The sequence below is a fragment of the Microcaecilia unicolor genome, chromosome 9 (assembly GCF_901765095.1).
Source record: "Microcaecilia unicolor chromosome 9, aMicUni1.1, whole genome shotgun sequence".
Classification (NCBI taxonomy): domain Eukaryota; kingdom Metazoa; phylum Chordata; class Amphibia; order Gymnophiona; family Siphonopidae; genus Microcaecilia; species Microcaecilia unicolor.
In genome coordinates this window covers 202,145,143-202,169,360 of record NC_044039.1, presented here as the reverse complement: position 1 = coordinate 202,169,360, position 24,218 = coordinate 202,145,143, and the positions used below count along the sequence as shown (strand labels likewise).

General features: G+C 39.8%; 1 protein-coding gene across 3 annotated transcripts in view; it reads right to left on the bottom strand.

Annotated features, from left to right (window-relative positions):
* Positions 1-2,273: 2,273 nt before the first annotated feature.
* The window catches only part of ATG2B (autophagy related 2B), a 194,844-nt gene continuing 172,899 nt past the window's right edge, over positions 2,274-24,218 (bottom strand). For all 3 annotated transcript variants that reach the window (XM_030214373.1, XM_030214374.1, XM_030214375.1), the window contains exons 38-42: positions 22,695-22,777; positions 20,726-20,847; positions 12,972-13,126; positions 7,555-7,704; positions 2,274-5,420 (exon numbers count right to left, since the gene is read on the bottom strand). In XM_030214373.1, coding sequence (XP_030070233.1) covers positions 5,190-5,420; positions 7,555-7,704; positions 12,972-13,126; positions 20,726-20,847; positions 22,695-22,777 — 741 coding nt within the window. In that variant the 3' untranslated portion in view covers positions 2,274-5,189. The remainder of the gene's footprint in view (positions 5,421-7,554; positions 7,705-12,971; positions 13,127-20,725; positions 20,848-22,694; positions 22,778-24,218) is intronic.

Sequence of the window (24,218 nt, the reverse complement as noted above, 5' to 3'; positions counted from 1 at the left end):
AGTCACTTAACTCTCCATTGCCCCTGGTACAAAATAAGTACCTGAATATATGTAAACCGCTTTGAATGTAGTTGCAAAAAAACTCAGAAAGGCGGTATATCAAGTCCCATTTCCCTTTCCCTTCTATGCTGCCCTGAACCTGGTGAAAAGTTTCCCGTGCTAAACATGCATGAGAAACTTTTTATTTTTCTTTCTTGAGCACGGTTGCAGGGTACATGTTAATACTGTCTGCAGTAATGCTCGCGTTGAAACCATTTGAGCACTGATAAGCTAGTAAAACCCCCCCTTAGCATCTTATGTGAAATACGTTGGTGGTCTCAGTCCAATTTTCAGGTGTCCCACATCACGAAACACCATCATCATAATTTCACATCAAACTGGAATTCTTGCTGGCCAGAGATTGCAAACACATGTAGAGTATACTGAATTACCCTCTCAGCCTTGGGGTTGAGTAGGGATGTTTATATTACCACTTCCTATGCTGTGCCTGTTCTGTGGAGGAAACGAAAACTTCAGTTCATAGTACTGTCAGTTTGCACCTTAAATGAATGCAGACAAATACACAAACATCGAGTTCTTAGAGAGACGAAAATATTTATTTAGGTAGTCATACCAACCAGGAACTTTAAATTATATATATATTTAACAGAAGGGCCCATCGCAACTGTATTAGGCCTTCACAATTTTATTAATATACTAAAAATATACATTAAGGATTGGTGAAGGTTCAATATGGTTTTTAAAAATAGTTGTCAGCCTTATAATACAGAGTGCTTTAAGCAAAACTAAGTACAAATTATTTTAATTTCCATCAAATTCGATTTTCGGATCGATGCAATTTTTATATGTAGTTTTTACACTAGCAATCTGTATACAAATAATGCCACTGAACTACTTATACAGCAAAAGTGCAAAATAAAAATATATACATATACATACAGGGCAATGGCTCCAGTAAGCTATAATATTTCTAAGATGTGAACAAAGATATATGCACAGTTAATATACCACTGTAACAAAGACAAAAAAAAAAACATCTTCCATTCAGCTAGAGAAGCATATGAAAATGCCTTCATGTGTAAATAAAATTCAGTCCGAACAGTTATCACATACATTCAGTATAACGGCTAAAGATGGATCGTGCCAGGCACATACCCACTACAACAGATAGAAAGTAAAAGCCAAAGAAATCAAACTGTCCAGAATCATTGTTCCAACACACTGCGTACTCTTTCCAAATTAGTGTAAGATTTGCATACCACGCCAAAAGTCCAATCCTAGGAGAGACGCAGCCGACAGAAAGAATTTCTCTGCCTCAGAAGTATACGCTTTCCTTGCTGCTCCTTCCAACCAGTGATACCCAATGAGGCTCCCGGAGAACCGGGAAAGTGGGGCATACCAGGTCAAGTTTGCTTCCCGGTTCACTCTCCCTGTCAAATGAACATAACACTACTACTTCTAAAACAATGAAGCTCCTAGGGATATTTATAAAAGGCACGTTTAAACAGAGATAATCCATGTGCCACTTCATTTTGCCCTGGTCCTTGCTGTCATATAATCCCGCCATGTGATATCAATGGAAAAATGTCCAAAATATAACTCTAATTGCAAAGTTTTCCACAATGCAATAATTACAATGAATAATTGAAGCTCTAATGAGGAGAAAAAGTATATCCGTATGAGGCATCAGAACTGGTGGGGAAGTAAGTCAGTGCTGATGCGTGTTGAGCTCCGTTAATTAAATGCAACATCTGTAACGAACTAGAACAGGATTCTTTGCAAGCTTAGAGGGCTGAAGAACTATCCAGAGAGATTGTAAAACACATGCTTTTCAGACCACATACCGTGTTTCCCTGAAAATAAGACACTGTCTTATATTAATTTTTGCCCCCAAAAATGCGCTAGGTCTTATTTTCAGGGGCTGTCTTATTTTTCGGGGAAACATTGGGGTTGGCCCGCCCGCCCTCCGTCGTTCCCGGAACGAACCTTAAACGCCTCCTTTCACCTTCGCAGCAAGCAGCAGCAGGGCAGGCCACTCCTTCCTTCCGTGTCCCGCCCTCGCCTGACGTAACGTCCGCGAGGACGGGGCACGGAAGGAAGGAGAGGTCTGCCCTGCGGCTGCTTGCTGCGAAGGTGAAAGGAGGCGTTTAAGGTTAGTTCCGGGAGCGACGGAGGGTGGGTGGAGGGGGGGCCCGGCGACCTCGGGTGGGGGGGGGCGGCCTTTTCCGGTTCTTGGCGGCCCTGCTTTCAAACAAAAATTTGCTAGGTCTTACTTTCGGGGGAGGCCTTATATCTACCTATTCAGGAAAACCTCTACTAGGTCTTACTTTCGGGGGATGTCTTACTTTCGGGGAAACAGGGTAGGTCTTTGCTCCTGAATAGCAAAAAAAGGAATTGTCTGATATGTGCCCTTTTAAAGATGGGAGAAATGTAGCCTCAGAAGCACATTCTCATCAACATCTTTGGATAACTCTTAGGGGGGTCCTTTTATTAAGGCGTGCTAACAGATTTAGCTCAAGCTAATGATTAGCATACGCTAAATGTTAAGACGCCCATTATATTCCTATGGACATTTTATCATTTAGCGCACGCTAATCACTAACACACCTTAATAAAAGGACCCCTTATATTGGTGCAATAAAAAGTACTGCCATCTGCAGAAACATTCAGCTTTCACTGGGATCGATGGGGCAAGTAGAGCTCTGCAGGATGCATGACAACCGGAAACCAAGGTCCCCCTCCCTTCCTCTCAGGTAAGTTCCACTTGTGGTAATTAACATAACCAGAAAAGATGATTACAGCGCTATTTTCTCACAGGAAGATTTACGCGTCTAATTCTGAAGACTAAATGAAAATGCTCTGTTTACACTGCTACGAGATGAGCAGCCTGTGTGTCAGGGATAGTAATATCTGTCACTCTCTTCCATTAGCACAGACTAAAAGAGATGGGAAAAATGCTCTGCGTTGTTCAGTATATTTTAAGAGCTCAACATTAAACAGCCCATCCATTCTGATCTAAACACCACTGGGAAAGAAGTTCAGGAAAGGAGGAGAAATACTATATAGAGATCTATATAAATATATATACACACAGACTCCATTATTTACAAATAGACTATTGCCTTAACAGGACGTTTATTAAAAGCAGAACATAACTACAGAGCTTTCACATCTGAAGGAGGATATTCTATCATAGACTGTGAACTGCGTGCACATATGGAGCTTATATATATACCTATCTAACAAGAGCAGAAAAGTTCAAACCCAGAGCTTGGCCTATGAGTTTACAGATCAGTACAAGCTCTTACAGAGCCTAACAACAGGGTTTATTTTGTGTTAATTGCCTTGTCTGAGAAACAGATGCTTACTACTACTAATACAAGAAACTACTCTCTTCACCTCAATCTGATCTTTGCTATTATACCTGGAATAGGATGCCATCTTTCTCAGGAGGGAATAATTACAGCCAAACATCTATGGCCATAATATGGAACTGAATTATGAAGGGAAAAAACCCAAGCTTTGCTAAAATCTATTAGTGCTAGTTGAAACCCATGCACATGCACATTCCCTGAAGGCCTCCCTCCCTCCCCCTAAACCCAATCCCAGTAGCGCTAAACAAAGCATTTCCAGCGCAGCTCCGTGCTGATGGCACATACCAGCGCCACTATGATCTGTGCAGCAAGGAGAGCACTGCTGCCAGGGGGTCTGCAACCACAGCTGGCTAAGCCCATTATATAGTGTGCCCTCCTGCAAATCCAAATAGTGGCCAAATATCAACTTTTCTTTTATTGGCCTTATTAAGCCTAAGTTATAAGTATAGGGTCTAACCTGTGAGCTTAAAATGGCCCCCTCTTGACCCTTGGGTTGAGAACCTATACAATATTGATATGTGGAGAGGTTAACTCCCTCCCACTCAAGCCACTAGGGAAACGACAATATGACAGCTATTGCCAAAGTAGGAGTATTAAACCTGTTAAAAAAAAAAATAACAACCTTTTATTTTCTAAGAAGAAACCACGGCAATCTTATTTCCAGGATACAGTCTGCTTCAGCCTGATTCCCTAAAAGCTATATTCATTTTTCTGTAACTGAGTGCATGTTGACACAGCCTTGCTCTGCAGTTATCCATCCTGTCCTGAAGCTGTTATGGAAGCACCTGCTCACACACTGCCCTCGCCCACTGGAAGAGAGACTGAAAGAACAGCAGCTCCTTTGATCTGTGCATGTTGCAAATTCAAGCCTTATGGACTCCTTCTGCACCACTACATTTATAAAACAGAACAGAACAAGGGTGATTCCGAGACCTAGCTTAATGTTAAATAAAGAAAGCATGTGGTCAAGAACAGATAAGTATATCTTTAAATGCAGCTAAATCCAGCAAACTCGCCATAAAAACTCAAGGGTACTTCGAGACCTAACACTCTCTGCAATTGTTCAGATTTAAAGGAACTAAGACAAGTATTTTAACTGCTAGTCAAAAGTCAGTCATTTTTACATGTACTCTAAACTCATTGAACAATGTTTCAGACCTGTGTAAAGATTTGCACCTGTTCCTTCGTGCCTTATGCTTCATTCGGAGTAAATGTAACATATATTAGCTTTTTCCAGATTTATTCAATACTCCAAATGCTTTAAACTAGCAACAGAACAGATCATTTCTTGAACATTGAGGCTTTTCAAGAAAAAAAAAAAAGAAAAACACAAGAATCTATTTAAAAGTAACATGCCATTCATTAAGCCAGACTCACCAAACAATCCTCTTTTGTTCTAAATAAGTGCCACAAGACATAAGAACAAAAAAAAAAAGACAGCTGAGAAAGAAAATCCTCTTTATAGCTAGACAGCATCTAGATGTACTCTGCACTGCCTACCAACCACTCTTCTGCTTTCTGACCGTGCTTAGGAAAGCATCAATGTCACAGACACTATCAACGCAAGAATTTGGCAAGTGACATGTCAAATTAAGTCAGGGAAACATGGGAATTTCAGTATAGGAAATGTCTTCATTAGATGGGCCACATTCCAAAAATATTAGTACAGATTTTCTTAGCAGCATGTTCACCACCTGGTTCATAAAGTCTGAAACGGTTCTTAGGTCAGGAGTCAAATTTTACAGTGAACTGAGCATCGGTAAGTCGCTACGTGGACATAGTGCGTCTTCCCCAAGCGTGGGTGTTTTAAGTACATCAGTCGTCGCCAAGGCGCCACTTCTGTGACTCTTCTTGCCGAACATCTGGCCTGATCTGATTTCTCATTCCACCAAGAACATTTGAGGTTGCTTCGGTGGCCATGATGAGAGGTTTCACCACAGCAGGAGGAATCTGGCGAAGAACTCCGCCAACTGCTCCGGTTACCCCTCGGTTCTCATGCTCCCGAGCAGCAGTTTCATAGATGGTCTGTGCAGTGTCAGTAATCCCCTTTGGAAAGAAACGAAAGTGATAAAATTATCAAAAACAGGAAAAGAGTTCTCATTTATTTCTTTTGGTTAATAAATTAATATTTTATTTAAAATGTAAACTTTTATTACATTTTCCAGCAAAAACAGCACTAACCATCATACCAAGATTGTTTATCACAAAGCAGTACTTATGCTTCTCTTACACAATCATCTCTAAGCAATATTTCTCCTAACCTCCTCCCCCACCACTCCCCACTTATGATCCTCCTTCCCATTCCTAATCACTTTCCCCCCCCACTGTCCCATCAAATGCTTATAATTATGGTTACCTCTCCCAGTTCTACCAATTCAAGTACTTTCCCCAATAATCATTATCTTTCTTCCATCTCTCCTTCAGAACTAGGCAAAGCCTCATCCTTTCCAGGACATCGAACGTGAACCCTCAATCCATCTGATGAAAAGCCTTCTCTATATTTAAGAAGAAAAACGATTGAATCTCTTTTGCTCTCACTATCTTGACAGGTTCAAGATCATCCGCATATTGTCCCCGGCCTGTCTCCCATGCATACAGTTTGATATGTTCAGCACATTTGACATGGTTGATCACCAAATCCTACAAAGAATACTCGACAAAATAGGAACTGGATGGAAGGTACTCGAATGGTTCAATTGTTTTTTTGACTACCAGGTCTCATCAATTAAAGATGAATTCCACAACCTCTTCCCCATGGAAAGTGGATTGCGGGAATCCCCAGGGCTCACTGCTTCCCCCACTACTATTCAATCTAATGATGGTACCCCTTGCCCGATCACTGTTCAAACAAGGCTCCAACCCCTTCATATATGCCGATGATGTGACATTCATCCCTTTCACGAAGAACCTATCTGAAATCGCCATCAGGATCTTGGATTGCATAAATACCATGGAAACCTGGGCATCTGTATTCAAGTTAAAATTAAACAGAGAAAAAAACTCACTGCTTAATACTTACTTCACCACACAACAGAGAACATTTCACAGATATCAACACCTCGGGTACATCACTCCCAACAGCAGACAAACTAATAATCCTAGGAGTCACCATATATCGCAATCTATCCTTTGATGACCAGGTAACAATCACCACAAAGAAAATGTTCTATACTATGTGGAAACATAAATGTATAAAAAACTATTTCTTTAGAGAAATATTCCAAACCATAGCTCTCACTCATGCAGATTACTGCAACGGAATCTATGCAGGATGCAAGGAACAACGTTAAAGAAATTACAAACAGCACAAAACACAGCAGCAAGACTCATATTTGGAAAAAAAAACGATCTGAAAGAGCAAGGCCACAGCTCCAAAAATTACACTGGCTCCCCATCAGAGCACGAGTGTCCTTCAAGATTTGCACTCTGGCCCTCACACTAATTTTTGGTCTCGCACCAGAATATATGACTGGACTTATAGATCTACCAATACATAACGCAAATAAAAATATTAGATCCTATCTCACTCTTCACTGTCCCAAATGCCAAGGCCTAAGATACCAATCTACATATACAACCAGCTTCACATAAGTTTGCACCAAAACTTGGAACTCTCTTAAAATCCATGAACTACCACTTAATGTTTCGAAACCATCTGAAAGCCCCTTTCGATGAAATCACATAACCAAGAAGATCCCATTAATCACTCCACGTACTATGATCCTAAACAAACTCCATCCAAGTTAATTGTAAGCCACATTGAACTGACCAGAAATTAAATAATAAAAAATAAATAATCTCCTAGATATGCACTTTCTTAATTGCATCAAGAGAGGGCAATTTTCAAACAGCCAGTTTACATACAGAAATCTGGATCTGAACTTCAAACTTACATTCACCTTCTCAAAATCCAAGCTCATTTACATATTCAGGTTCTATAAATCTGCATAAATGGCTTTTTTGTGCTAATTATTGCATTGATGCTATTATTGTACGTTCTGTTCAGGTGTTCTTCAATAAAGTTGCAAAAAAAAAAAAAAAAAAAGAAAGAAAGAAAATTGTGTTCCCAAAACAGATCCTAAAATTTGTGCACTGATCCAAATATAATTGGTCCTTCTTCCTTCAAGTTACATTTACCATAAAGAAATCGATTTACATGCAACACTATGAATGAACTTACCTCTTTTACTACACTATATGCTTTGGCAACACCCTCCCTTAGGTCCACTGGCTGATGCGCTAGATGGTGATGAGAATATCTTTTCAGCCTTTTTGCCTCAATAGGACTGGGACCAGGGGACACCATGTCATAAGCAGTTTCTGCTGCTGCCTGTTTTTCAGAAGAACCAAACATGAAGTTAAAAGTATAATGTGTTTTACTTCTCTTATATTATAACATATACTTTTCTGTAAAACAAATGACCGACAAGTAACAATTAAATCAACTTAGTCTTGACTATTTTTGCATACAGAAAGATAGTAAAACTGTAAAAATGGGAGGAAAAAGCCTCAGAATCCCACCTATATAATTTATATTATAAGATTTGATGAGTGTTGACCTCACAGGCAGAAAAAACCTTCAATCCAATCGTTCAAAGCTTTATGCAAAGCACTAATACTGGTAACCATACTTCTACTACTACTTGACATTTCTAGAGCGCTACTAGGGTTACGCAGCGCTGTACAGTTTAACAAAAATGGACAGTCCCTGCTCAAAGGAGCTTACAATCTAAAAGACGAAATGGCAAGTTGGGGCAGTCTAGATTTCTTGAATAGAGGTAAAGTGGTTAGGTGCCAAAGGCGACATTGAAAAGGTGGGCTTTGAGCAAGGATTTGAAGATGGGCAGGGAGGGGGCCTGGCATATGGGTTCAGGGAGTTTATTCCAAGCATGGGTGAGGCGTGGCAGAAAGGGCGGAGCCTGGAGTTGGCGGTGGTGGAGAAGGAGGGATTTGTCTTGAGAGCGGAGGTTACGGGTAGGAACGTAAGGGGACATGAGGGTAGAGAGGTAAGGAGGGGCTTTAGATCGAGTGCATTTGTAAGTTAGTAGGAGAAGCTTGAACTCTATGTGGTACCTGATCGGAAGCCAGTGAAGTGATTTGAGAAGAGGGGTGATGTGAGTATATCGGTCCAGGCGGAAGATAAGACGTGCAGCAGAGTTCTGAACGGACTGAAGGGGGGATAGGTTGCAAAGTGGGAGGCCAGTGAGGAGTAGGTTGCAGTAGTCAAGGCGAGAGGTAATGAGAGAGTGGATGAGAGTTCGGGTGGTGTGCTCAGAGAGGAAAGGGCGAATTTTGCTAATCTTGTAGAGGAAGAAGCGACAGGTCTTGGCTATCTGCTGGATATGCGCAGAGAAGGAGAGGGAGGAGTCGAAGATGACACCGAGGTTGCGAGCAGATGAGACGGGGACAATGAGGGTGTTGTCAACTGAGATAGAGAGTGGAGGGAGAGGAGAAGTGGGTTTGGGTGGGAAGACAATAAGCTCGGTCTTGGCCATGTTCAGCTTCAGGTGGCGGTTGGACATCCAGGTAGCAATGTCGAACAAGCAGGCCGATACTTTGGCCTGGGTTCAAAGCAACAGGGTCCCACCAACTAGTTTCACCATATGGCTTCTTCAGGCTGTAACAGGATCATCCAGAGCAGGTTATGCACGCTATTGACTTCTTAGTGTCACTCGGTTCCAACCAGTGATGCTATTGACTTCTTAGTGTCACTCAATTCAAACCAGCGATGCTATTGACTTCTTAGTGTCACTCGGTTCCAACCAGTGATGCTATTGACTTCTTAGTGTCACTCAATTCAAACCAGCGATGTTATTGACTTCTTAGTGTCACTCGGTTCCAACCAGTGATGCTATTGACTTCTTAGTGTCACTCGGTTCCGACCAGTGATGCTATTGACTTCTTAGTGTCACTCGGTTCCCACTAGTGATGCTATTGACTTCTTGGCCACGAACCTTTATGTAAGGAAAGTGAATAAAAGCAAGAGAAAAAGGAAACCGATATGGTTCTCCAAGCAAGTGGCTGAGAAAATAAAGGCTAAAGAGTTGGCGTTCCAGAAATACACAAAAACTCAAGAAAAGGAATACGAGGAGGAATACAGGATGAAACTGAAAGAAGCCAAGAAAGAGATACGTCTGGCGAAAGCGCAAGCGGAAGAACAAATGGCTAGAAATGTAAGGAGGGGTGACAAAAATTTCTTCAGGTATATAAGTGAAAGGAGAATGACTAAAAAGGGAATTGTGAGACTAAGAGATACTGCGAACCGCTATGTAGATAATGATGAAGAAAAAGCAAATTTGCTAAATAGATACTTTTGTTCTGTTTTCACAGAAGAAAATCCTGGAGAAGGACCACGATGGACTGCAAAAAGTACAAATGAGATTGAAGTGGATAGAGCGCCGTTCACGGAAGAGAGTGTGTATGAACAGCTTGAAAAGCTAAAGGTGGACAAAGCCATGGGACCGGATGGGATCCACCCCAGGATATTGAGGGAGCTCAGAGAGGTTCTGGCGGGTCCTCTTAAAGATTTGTTTAATATATCCTTGCAGACGGGAGAGGTTCCGAGGGATTGGAGAACGGTGGAGGTGGTCCCTCTTCACAAGAATGGTGATAGGGAAGAAGCTGGAAACTACAGGCCGGTAAGCCTCACTTCGATTATTGGAAAAGTAATGGAAGCGATGCTGAAGGAAAGGATAGTGAATTTCCTGGAAGCCAATAAGTTGCAAGATCCGAGACAACATGGTTTTACCAAAGGGAAATCGTGCTGGGACCGATTCTGTTCAATATATTTGTGAGTGACATTGCCAAAGGGTTAGAAGGTAAAGTTTGCCTATTTGCGGATGATACTAAGATCTGTAACAGAGTGGACACCCGGGAGGGAGTGGAAAACATGAAAAAGGATCTGAGGAAGCTAGAAGAATGGTTTAAGTTTTGACAAGACGTATGAGCAGAGACTTGATGACCTGAACATGTATACTCTGGAAGAAAGGAGAAACAGGGGTGATATGATACAGACGTTCAAATATTTGAAAAGTATTAATCCGCAAACGAACCTTTTCCGGAGGTGCGAAGGCGGTAGAACGAGAGGACATGAAATGAGATTGATGGGGGGCAGACTCAAGAAAAATGTCAGGAAGTATTTTTTCATGGAGAGAGTAGTGGATGCTTGGAATGCCCTCCCGCGGGAGGTGGTGGAAATGAAAACGGTAACAGAATTGGAAATGAAAACGGTAACAGAATTCAAACACGCGTGGGATAAACATAAAGGAATCCTGTTCAGAAGGAATGGATCCTAAGGAGCTTAGCCGAGATTGGATGGCAGAGCCGGTGGCGGGAGGCGGGGATAGTGCTGGGCAGACTTATACGGTCTGTGCCAGAGCCGGTGGTGGGAGGCGGGGCTGGTGGTTGGGAGGCGGGGATAGTGCTGGGCAGACTTACACGGTCTGTGCCCTGAAAAGGACAGGTACAAATCAAGGTAAGGTATACACAAAAAGTAGCACATATGAGTTTATCTGACTGGATGGACCATGCAGGTCTTTTTCTGCCGTCATTTACTATGTTACTCGGTTCCAACCAGTGATGCTATTGACTTCTTAGTGTCACTCAGTTCCAACCAGTGATGCTATTGACTTCTTAGCATCACTCGGTTCCAACCAGTGAAGCTACGAAGTCAATAGCATGCATAACCTGCTGTGGATGATCCTCTTACACCCTTAAGAAATTCTATGGTGAAACTAGTTGGTGGGACCCTGTTGCCTTGAACACGTTTTTATAAGTCATTGTTTATAGTTACCAGTACTGAAGCTTTACAGAGAGCTTTGAACAGTTAGATGGGAGGTTTTTTCTGCCTGTGAGGTCACTACCCATCAAATCCTATAATATAAATTATATAGGTGGGGTTCTGAGGCTTTTTCCTACCATAGTTACAGTTTTACTTTCTTTCCCTATGCAAAAATAGTCAAGATTAAGTTGATCTAATTATTATTTGTCAGTTATTTGTTTTACAGAAAAGTATATGTTTATTTATTTATAACATTTGTATCCCACATTTTCCCACCTATTTGCAGGCTCAATGTGGCTTACATAGTACATAGTTCCGTAATGGTGATTACCAGTTCCAGAAAAAAAAAAAAAGAAATACATAGTTAAGGTAGAGGAGACAGAATGGAGTAGGTATTCAGGAAGGAAAGTTCATCTTATAATAAAAATCGGGATAACACAGCTTGAAACAATCATGAATATTAAACTTCAAAATTAGTATGAGCGATAGGAAATAAAGAATTAGATATTGTGAAAGTCCAGTGTACATCTTGTTAATTGACACTTAGGGTGCGTTATTATGGTAAGCTTTCTTGAATAAACTGGTCTTCAATAAATTACGGAAATTAATTATGTCGTGGGTTGTTTTTATGGTTTTTGGTAGTTCATTCCAGATTTGCGTGCCCACGTAGGAGAAACTAGATGCATATGTTAGCTTATATTTTAATCCTTTACAGTTGGGATAGTGTAGATTCAGGAACGTATGAGATGATCTATCAGAAATCACCAAAGAAATCAACCTCAGCCCGAACACCATGACCTCATGTTATAATGTAATTTTTCTTTTAGGACTTACTTCTGTTATATACCATACACAAAGGCACAGTTCCAATGTGACATTTCGTACATTGGCAAAATGCTCTAATAGTACTCAGTTTTGAGTCTCCTGTTTAACAAGACTTGGGTATGCCATAAAGTTGAGGCTAGAGCCAAGGGAAGGAGAAAAAGAGGCTACTGTTACTGTGACACCCACTACCCCAAAAGCAGAATCAAGGATTAGTCTCATGAGAAACTTCTGCCTAGCTCTCAAGGCTGGCAAGCAAAGAAATGACACTCAAGTATGCTATATGGGGATAAGGGACATAAAGAGAGAAAAATGGAAATCAAGCATGTCACATTAATGCAGTGTGTTATAGAAACTGTATAATGAATATATGGGAATAAACATTTTATTAGATGAATTGCTAAAGAAACCTAACCTAAAACTATTATTTTGGTAATATTTTTTTCCTCTTCCAATATGCTGGTGTGCTAAATAGCCAGGGGACGCATTTATGGCCATCTTTTACTAACCTATTATCATGGGAAGTCTGGATTTTCTGTATGGCAAAGTGAAATCATAAATGCACAACCTGAAGACTCCAAGGTAACACATCAAAGTCATAATGGTTAAAACAGATTGGGAAATCTTCCTGTTGGCGTTATATATCTTCCTGAAGTCCACCGTGCAGCATCATATTAGTGAGAAATTATCTAGGTTTAATTCCTAGCTTGATATCTGATACATTGATAGAACTGATCTTAGAGTGCTGCTGAAGCATCTCCTGCTATTCCAAAGGAATCAGGCTGAGCCACAGCTCATTGCAACGCCTGCTGACTGATGAGAGAACAACAGTGGGAATGGTTTTGAGCAGAAGTCAACCTATGCACATGACCACCGGAGAAAGCTATGGAATTTGACTATGTACATAACACAAAAGAGAATAAGAGACAAAGTGAATGCACTGCCTATCTCCCTGATCAACAGTATTTGGGAAAAGGATAAATGAAAAACAATACCTGAATAGTCTGAACCATTCTATTTGTCAGTTCCAAAGCTGCCATTGCAGTAGAGGTGCCGAACGAAGCTGCTCCTCTCTGAAATCCTCGCACTATGCGACCATCTTTTCGATATTGCTCTATTGGTAACCATACCAAATCCTTAAGACCTTGAACTAAAGGAACAGAGAGAAGAATGCATATTTGTTACATAAAACTAAGGATTCCAGTCTACATTTTAGAAGAAAAAAAGAAACTGTTGCATGTAAAATCTAAAAGTGTTCAGTGCCTGAACTAAAACCTTAGTAATTGCAAAAGCTAGCATCTTCAACTGCTTGCTAACCCAATAAAAGATATCAGGCCTGTTTTTCCACAGTTATGGCTCCTGCGAAGTGTCAGAAGCAGAACCTTGAGTCAGGCAAACAAGTGGGGTTGATGTCATCTGATGCCACCAGGACAGATCTGCTCGTACAGAGCTCAGACCTTTAATGGAAAGTTCTAACCATATGTACCCCTACCCGCACGCTACAGACTCCTCAGTTCCTCAGTTTTATTTTAACTGCTCAGCTAAATGGACACAAAACAAAGCTCTATTATGTTGTTGTTTTTAATGCTGTTTTTGTCATGTTGCCTTACAAATTTCCTGTAAGGAATAGACAACTAAAGATTTTGCCCATGCCTGAAATGTGAGAGAAAAATCCTGAATTTTGATACGCATACTACATGTCTCTTGAGCCTTGGGCATGAACAAGACTGTAAGCACTGTGCTTGAAAGCCCTCAGAGAGCATTTAATTACTGAAAAGGAAATGTTCTGCTTTTTGTTTGTTTTGGTATTTATCATATTGGCAAATATTGAGCCTATTGATGCTTAAAGACCAGCAATTCCTTGGGGTGGAGGAGTAGCCTAATGGTTAGTGCAGTGGCCTAAGAACCAGGGGAGCTGGGTTTGAGTCCCACTGCAGCTCCTTCTGACTCTGGGCAAGCCACTTAACCCTACATTGCTCCTGGTGCAAAAAAAAAGGTACTTATTTATTAGGATTTATTTACCACCTTTTTGAAGAAATTCACTCAAGGCGGTGTACAGTAAGAATAGCTCAAACATGAGCAATAGGCAATTACAGCAGTAAAAATACTCAAACAACAATACAAAGTATGGCACAGTATACTACTTGTATATAATATGTAAAACTGCTTTGAATGTAACCACGAGTGGTATATCAAATCCATCCCCTTTATCAGCAATTCCATATATTTATTTATTTATTATTACATTTGTACCCTGCGCTTTCCCACTCAAAGCAGGTTCAATGCGGCTTACATAGCAATATGGCAGAATCCACCATCTATTCAGCCTATATCTAAATGGTTGGATATGAAATATAAAGTCCAACTATCTCCAGGATTTTATAAGGTCCAGTTATCACACTCTTCTGTAGTCATGTAGTTAAGTCTCTCCCCAGAAAGGATTCTAAATTTATGAATCCTTTTGGAAAGATAGGATTTCAAGCTGCTTACCAACTCTCTATGGTTCAATACATGCATTGCACCTTTCATAAGGTGCAAGTTTTCTCGACAGCTCTTTCAAGAAAAATCAAGAGCAGCTGGCTTCCAAGCAATCAGAGGGTGTTGAATGTCGTACACATTTGGTCGGCACTTCTTATGAGTCATTTGAAACTGTGACCAGAATCTCTGCTTCTACAACTGCAGTCCACCTCTGCTAGGCACATTTTATTCAACTAGTACATATGTAGTTACTACTACAAGAGATTTTATTACCAAAAGAAACCTAGCAGGTTCAACGTACTGCAATCCATAAGGCTAGATAAGCAGAGAGGGCTCAACCTAAGCAGGTGATCCCTACCCAACCTAAGCAACAGTCTTCCTTTTGACACACTCCTCGCATCCAGTCTCTTCAAAAGATTCAGCTTGCCCTAGAGTGTGATATTTTTCCTGTCCACTTGGCAGAAAATCACCAAACACACATGGGTTCTTTCTATTATTTAGGATGGATATCACCTCAAATTCACCAGTCATCCCTTGATCACCCTTTACCAAGGACAAAACCTTTTTCCAAACACCTCAGTCTATTGCAGGAGGAAGCCCACCTATTTTTATAAGCCAATACCAAAAAAAATGTCTCATCACCCTCAGGAGAAGAATCAAGGTTTCTACTCAAGAGAGTTTCTCATTCCAAAACAGAGAGAGAAGGCTAGCCTTATACTTGATCTCAGAGACCTCAAACGTTACCTGCTCAAAGAAAAATTCTGAATGCCCATCATCCCTCTATTTTAACTCTACTCAACAAAGAAAACTGGATTTGCATTCTAGATCTCAAGGATGCATATAACTATACTCTAATACAGAGGTTTTCAACCCAGTCCTCAAGGCACACCCAGCCAGTTGGGATTTTCAAGATATCCCATTTAATTCAATGGGGATATCTTGAAAACCCCAACTGTCTGGGTGTGCCCCAGGGACTGGGTTGAAAACTTCTGTTCTAATCCATCCATTTTACAAGTACTACCTCAGGTTTAGCATCCAATCCAATCATTTCCAATACAAAGGCCTCCTTTTTGGCCTTTCTTCAGCATCCAGAAAATGTTCAAAGTGCCTCATTTTGGCAGCTATACACTTTCATAACCAAGGCCATTTAGTATTTCTGTACCTAGGTGATTGGCTTCTGGCAGCTCAGAGTCACAGGCCTTCATTCTTCTACATAAAACAATCGCTCTTCTGCAGTCTCTAGAATTCTTTATCAACTTTCAAAAATCTACAGTTTTCCCCAGCCAACATCATGGCTTGGACACTCTCCAAGCCAGAGTTTTTATGATATATATAGTTTATTAAAATGTATACTATTGGCTTATGCAGATCACAGAAGTTTATAGTACAATATAAAATCCATGCAGCATATCAAAAAGGTACTCCATCAATATGGTAAGAAAGGACTAACACACTCATTCAAGAGAATCACACATTATCATCTAAAGTCCTGTAATTAAAATTAAAGGTGCTCTTAAGAAACAAGTCAATTCCCCCAGGGGTCTGTGGTCTAAAAGCAATAGTAAAATAATGTGATTTCAATACTGGGATTTAAATCTTTTTAAAGAACATTCTGCGTGAAGAAAGCTAGAGAATTTATTCCACAATGCAGGCACTAAAGAAAAGACCTTAACACTCGTCCAGGAACAAAGTGTCTTATCATTGAAGCAAGGTCCAACAGTGCCTCATAATAGGCTAATATCATTAATTTAAATTCAAAACTGTAATGCATGGGGAGCCAGTGGTAATGAATAAAGGTGTCATATGCTCATATATATATGCTCTTTCCTCATAATTGAATAGCAATATTCTGTAATCTTTTCATATTAGATTTTTGCTTAACACCCGCATATACATTTCCATAATCCATGCAAGTTATTAACAGAGAATGAATTAATATATGTAATGCAGTTTTATCAAAGCAGTATCTCACTGAATGGAATTTCTCTTAACAGAAAAAAAAAAAACTTTAATACCTTTACAGAACAGTTTCCAGTGTAAGTTGAAAATAAATGAAGATACCAGATATTTAAAGGAGTCCACTACCATCACAGAAGTACCCAACACTACTGGAATCAAAAGACAACAAATGAACAATCCTGTGATCCAGCAAGGAGTTGATTTTGACATATTCAATACAAATCTAGGATCAATAGGCCAACTAGAAATAACATTCCTGCACTTCTGCAAGGGCTTAAGACCTAACATAGCAACTGAAACCTTGATCATTAACAAAATATCATCTGCATTTGCATAAACACTAATCCCAAAATCTTGAATAACAGAGAGTAAGGACAGGGAAATATTGAATAGAATGGGTGACAAAGCAGACCCTTGAGGGACACCACATCTCAACCTCCTCGTTTTACATAACTTGTCCCTGAGGAGACTGCAAACATTAGGTCAGATAAAAATGAGATAAACCATTCTATTACTTTACCACCCAGTCCCACTGATTGTAGATGAGATAATAATTGATCATGGCCCATATTCATGCCAATCAATCATGGTTAGGACTTACTTACAGATGCTGGGGCACATGGCAGCAACTGTCCATGTTGTCTTCTTAGCTTGTCTGAAAATACGACTTCTTCAGTGGGATCTCAAGTTCCAGCGGAATCTACTCTACCATTCTCTATCATACTGTATCCAACTTCCCAATTTTATCTCCTGCACAGAACCAGCCTAATAGTGGGTGTTCCATTTATACCATGGCAGCTGCAGTTAGTCATGCTATAGATGGGGAGCTCATCTCGAAATCAACATATGCAAGGAATGTGATCATGATACAAAACAACTCTGCACATCAACCACTTGAAACACACGGTAATCTTCTATGCCCTATGAGTATTCCTTCCCTGCCTTCACTGTTCCTCTGTCCTGATTCAGACAAACAATCTTCAAATCTGCTAAGAAGCGGCCACGATATGGGACTTTGCAACAGTCAACTGTACAAAATCCAGGCCACTTACATATCCTGATCACAGAACTGACTAGCCAAAAAACTTGGAAGGGTGTTTCGACCTCATAAATAGTCCCTTAATGGGGTTAGTTGTCCCTTTTACAAGACTGGGCAACACCCCAAACTGACCTCTTTGCCAGTGAAAAGAACCCAAAGCTTCTTTCTGTTCTACATCTCCCAGCAAATAGTTATTTCTTTATGCTTATCCTCCAATTTCAATGAAATGGAGAGTGGCGCACAAGTTCCAGCAAAATCGATGCATAATGATTCTTGTAGCACCCTACTGGCCTCAATAGAATTGGTTCCCTCTCTTTCACAACCTTGGAGTTCCACCTCCTCACAAGCTGACCACCCAACAAGAGAGTCAACTTCGTCATCTAGACCTTATGTCTCTGGCCCTCTCAGCTTGGAAATCGAACACTATCTAGTTTCTCCACTTGGTGTTCTGCAACCCATCTATGACACCTTAGTAGCTGCTCAAATCCTTCCACTAGACATGTATACACTTTCAAGTGGAAGAAATTTTTATCTTACTGCTCTACAAAACAGCCATGACGCTATTGTGTGTCCTCCTACAACAATTCTACAGTACCTATACCACTTACATTCTCTTGTGCTTCAAACCTCTTCTATCAGAGTGCATCTCAGTGCACTTTCAGCATATCATGCTACAGTGGATAGCCTTCCAACTTCATAGTCGCAACTGGTTGCCACTTCATAAAAGGCCTACCTCCACTACAGAAGTCCTCTGTGCTTTGGGACTTGAAACGGAACTAGTTCTTGCTTCACTTGTGAAGGCCTCTTTTGAACCTCTAGAATGGGTCTCTCTTAAATTCATAACTTGGAAAGTGCCTCTTCCTGGCTGCTTTGACATACAAACCTTATATACTCAGTTCCATCATCACAAAGTTGTACTTTGGACACATCCCAAGTTTTTACCTAAGGCTGTCACACCTTTCCATCTTAATGAAGAAATGGTGCGTCCAACTTTCTGTCTGAGGCCTCACTCCATTGCTTGAGAAAAAGCTCTTCATACCCTAGATTGTAAACGGGTTCTTGCCTGATACTTGAAAAAACACTGAATCAATTAGAAAATCCATACAATTTTTTTTATCTCCTTCAATCATAAAAATGGTAAGACAGCTGAAAAATTACTCCAGCAAACTGGTTAGCTTCTTGTCTACAATTCTGCTATGAACAAGCAGATACTCCTCTCAGCCCCAAAGTCAAGTCTCATTAAATCAGAGCTAGAGCTACTGCAGCCTTAGTGGCTCTGCTGAAGTCTACCTTAACTCAATGTAATCTCTTCATATTTTCACCATGCATTATGGTTTGACTAAGCTTCAGCACACGATAGTGCCTTTGTCCTTGATGCTCACCAATCTGTCCTTCTCAATTAATAACTCTTGCATTTAACTGTGTGGCTACTCCTAAGATTAAGTCAATTACTTTGTATGCCTAAATCTATCCTGCTTGCTGATGGAAAAAGCAGTGCTGCTCATCTGTCAGAGGTGCTTTCCATAGAGAACAGGATTGATAAAGCGCATAATATCTCCTAAGAGTTTTGAACTTTGGAACACTGGCTTCCCATCAAGGCGAGAATCACCTTCAAATTATGTACCTTTATCTTTCAAATACTAAATGGCACAGCTCCAGACTATATGGTACCATTAATAAATTTACCTCAAAGAAACACTAAATATGAGGCAAGAAACTATCTCAGACGACACCTCCCAAGTTGCAAAAAAGTGATCTACAAAACTGTTCATTCTGCAGACTTCACTTACCTAGGAACCAAATGGTGGAACTCCTTACCACCCAAAATAGTATACAGGAATATACTAGATTCCGCAAAATCCTCAAACCGTTCCTATTTAAACAAACCCTCACAAAGAACAACCATATCTCAAACAATAAATTATTACCTGAATTGGTTATTATTCTATTTACCATGAACTTTCTCTTTGCTTCATGTACAATTTCTCATTCATAATACATTTTCTAAATTTTAAACATCCATAGCTATCCCACTATGTTTATGATAGTGTACTGTAAAATTGGATTCTTACAACAAATTACTTTCTTTCTAATGGGATAATGTGGGATATAAATGTCACAAATAAATAAATAAACAAACTAGCTAAGGAGACCGCTGTGAATGGGAAGGAAAGTACATGCTAAGAACTTTACACTAAATATTTGAGCTCTGGCTGAGCAATTTCATCCTGCTGCCATCGAATGATGTCACCCCACTTGTGTGTCTGATCAATCCTACTGTCTACAGAAAACACTTGTTATAGGTGAGCAACACTGCTTTATTTGTACATTCAGCAACACCAGCTGTTTAAATGGCACTGCTGAATATACGTATAACAGTGACCGCATTGCCACTTGTACACATTAAGTTAAGCCTGCTTTTATGTTGGCCTAATTTATGCACAGAAGTCATACGCACAGCAGATGAATTTCATCACTCTGTGTATGGATCTGGGTTTTCTAGCCCATTATAAACCATAAAGTTGTATTTCTCTGTTTATCACCCTCCTCTCACCTACCCACACCCATCCTATTAGAATATCAATGAAATGCTTTGGTCCCCATGCATACCCCCACCCTCCCACTCTGTCAGACTGTCAAAGTAATGCTTTGATGTTTCTCTTATATATACTATCTGCTACCACATTTGCTTATTTCCGATCTGAGGAAGAAGGGCAACCTTCGAAAGCTAATCAAGAAATGTATTAAGTTATGTCCAATAAAAAAGGTATCATCTTATTTTCTTTTCCATGTTTTATTTTGTTTGATTTTTATTGATAACCTTTAAGAGTGGACTAACACGGCTACCACACCTCATCACTCTGTGTATAAATTTTCTGCCCACCCCGGCCCATCCCAAACTCCACATTTCACCTCCCGGTCTACATACTGTGTAAGTGTTGTGTGTAGAAACTGCAATGAAATGTTCTATGCACAGAACTGGAAAAATAAAAAATAATAATAATAATAAAAATTGCCAACTGCATAAATCTTCTTACATATTAGTTTCATTATGTTCATTCTTTTAACAAATAACATTTTTTGAAAGTTCAAAACCTATAACCCCTCATTTTTTAAGGTTTTTATATGGATTTGGGATATGAAATACATTTAAATGAAGATTAACTCCTTCATATATCAACAGCCCCTTAACAGCCCCCCCCCCCAAAGCTAATATTTAGATATATGTATAAAAGAGAAAGCTTAACTGTACATCAGCAAAAGAGAACTCACCTAACTGAACTAAGGAATGCATCGGCCCTACTCCTCCCAGAATTCCTGGCAGCTGATTTTTCTTAATGTCATTAAGCCATTCGTTGACAGCATATGCAAACAATTTATCCACACCCAACAAACTGCAAGAAAAAACCCCAAACAACTATTAGTAAGGAAAAAACGTTTAATGAAAAACCTTGAACCCCTTTACATTAAGACACTTTAAAGGGTTACACTATTTGGGGACAAGTGGCAGAGGGAGGAAGTCAGATGGGGAAGACAAAACAAATTTACTAACAATACACATCTCACAGAGATGTCCAAATGAATTATACCTGTGATGAATGAACCCTTCTGAAAATTTCTACTTATCTGAAGAAGTGAACCTATATGACCACAAAAATATGTCATGTCCACTATCATTTTTGGAATCTGCTTACATTACAGGTACCACAACCTGCAAAATTTTCTGTCCCAACCAATACGGCTATTACGCATCTGTGCTATATTTACAACTGGTCAAATTCTATGTTTCAGTAAATCCCTAAGTGGACAGAGACTGGCACAACATGGTAAGAAGTTAAACACAGTTTTAGTATATAGTGGTAACGATGTCCTTAATTTTGATGCTATCTAAGATGATTAGAGTAACCGGAGATAACACTATGTTCAATTATAAGTACACTCTTTGGTGGGATCTTGTTGCATCTTGGTTTTATTGAGACATTTATGATTACGATGTTCAAAAGATGCGAGCTATATTAGAGTCAGTGAGCAGTTTGTGTAGGCAAATTCTTAATTTTTGACCCCATTGTTTCATTATTAAGTTCAACAAGAGTCACATTTATATTCTCATGTAGGATACTTATTATGCTTTACATTGTTAATCAATATCTTCATGTCCTAATTATTGACTTTATGAATGTGTGCTCAGGTTTTATTTCACATTTATTCAAGGATAAAGACTTCATTTTTGTGCCTTTGGTGGCCTAACCCCTAGACCACCAGGAAACGTAAAGTACAACCAGGGGACCTAGAGGTGGGTGACAGTGGGGGTTATCAGGAGGAGGAGAGCTTGTGGGGGGGTTTCTGGAAGGGGAAGATACCCTGTGGGGGGGTGGAATTGGGGGTCAATGCTCTTGGGGGAGTTCATGAAGTGGGTAGATCTTAGAGGGATTGCTCTTGGCGGAATCAGGAGGAGAGATGCTTTGGGTGGGGGGGGGGTTCAGGAGGGGGAGTACTCTTGATGGGGTATAGGAAGAGCATTGCTAGAAAAAGAACACCTGATTTTCAGCTCACTACCTGATTCATATATTGGTAGCAGGCTCTATATACTGCACTTACCTGGTTCCATTTCAGGTGCAGCCAGAGTGAGGCCACAGCCCTGATATCTGGTGCTGGCACTGAATATTGGGCCTCATTCAGCCCACGGCAGTCAACGTTTAATAAAACGCTAATTGCTGCCAGCTAAATATTGACTGGATTGTTTTTAACTTTGTACTATGTAGAGATTGTGTTAACTTCTGTTGACTTACGGATTCAATGAAACATACAATTTGACCAGGACTACCTAAATCTTTGCACACAACTTAGTATTAAGTCTTCCGTAATTTGGAAGGGATACAGAATTTCCATTAGAAAAGATCCTTGAGAAAATAGGGCAGTGAATGCGTATGGCACCACTTAAGCAATTTTAAAACAAAACCCAATCAACCAGATTCCAAATACTGTGGCTGCAAAAAAAATCCATTTCTGTAACACTCTACATCCGCACTGAAAGCACCCTAACCTTAACATTATTAAAACTGAATACCAAATTTTGTCAGACTGAAAACATAAAATACAGTACGCTACTTATGAAAAAAAGCTCTGCTTGATTACTGCAGATTTTAATTTAGAACAATAATGTTCTCTAAGCACGGTATCATCTGCCAAAAAATGGCCCAACCAAAGACAATTTCTGCTAAAATCCTTAATTCAATCTTACCCATGTCGATAACAAAGTCTCTTCAGCTTCAGTTCTGAACAACTTAACTGAGCAAGCCCGATCAGAATCCCAGCTAATGTACCCTACAAAAGAAAGATGACATGGCACACACTTAACAAATGCAAACAGTAAAGGCACTAAATCACTATAATGAATTTTCAGGCACAAATAATCGAGTGACTGTTCCATCTGCTCTCACTTGTTCCTTTTATCTAGATCTGTAGATCTTTCAGAGAACTTTACCTAGGAATCGAGATATTGCAGGATTGTAAGCAGGACATTTTCTAAGTAATATAGGGGTAATTTTATAAGCTACTTGAGTGAGCAAAAGAGTGTTTCATGAAGTAGGCACTTATATACATATGAAGGTAGGCACTCGGAAAAGACAGTTCATACTTTTAAGTGATACGTAGGCAGGCATCTCTGGGGATGAAAAATAGGCAGATTGGAGGTACATATCCATCAGTTGCTACATTTGGGCAGAAGCTTTCAACCCTATGTTATAAAGGCACATATGCATATATCCTATCTTTATAGTACTGGCTCAAGATGTGTACTTATTGCCTTTCTTGCTTAGGCACCTTGTTATAAAATTACCCCTCACAAAACTATCTGGAGCTAGCTTCAGTTTACATCAGTAACTTGCTTCAATGGAAAGGGTATTTAAAATGTGCAGGTGTCGGCTTAGCAATTCAATTTTCTCATAGTCCCACCATCTTCACTTCCTGTTTTATAAGCATAACGACAAAGGTTTCTGTACCTTAGACTAACAGGGCAATTTTGAGAAGGCTGCACAGACAGAAAATAGATGAGTACTTTGAAGATAATTTTCAAAGTGAAACTGTACTATTATTTATGTTTTCAAAATTATTAAAACAAAAAGGAAATATTTTTTCACTAAATGAATAGTTAACCTCTGGAACCCACTGCCAGAGGATATGGTAGCAGCAGTAAGCGAATCTGGGTTTTAAAAAAAAAGGTTTGGACAAGTTCCATAGTCTGCTATTGAGATAGACATGGGGGAAGTCACTGCTTGCCCCGGAACAGGTAGCATGGAATGTTGCTACTATTTGGGTTTCTGTCAGGTACTTGTAACGTGGATTGGCCACTGTTGGAAGCAGGATATTGGGCTAGATGGTCCAGTGGTCCGTCCCAGTATGGCTATTCTTATGTTCTTACATGAATGAATAGTATAAGTGTATGGGAGGAAAGATGTTTAGAAATTGTGATTATAATTTGTATTAGTTGTAATGTAAAATGTTGATATTTTCAAAAAAATAATAAAGTTTCAAATATATAAAAAAATGAAATTACTGAAGTCATTAAATAGAACAACCAGGTTGGGTGGTGGGGGTTAGGGACTCGGACTTCTCTGAGAAAAAGATAAAGCTTCAGCATTTTTTAATACAAAACATCTGTCTTCCACTGGGTTCCAGTTCTCCAACTGGTCCAGAAGCTGGTTTTCTAGTCTGTTGAGAAGTTGCACAGGTAAGCGGTCACCATCCATTGAAGACAGAAAAATAC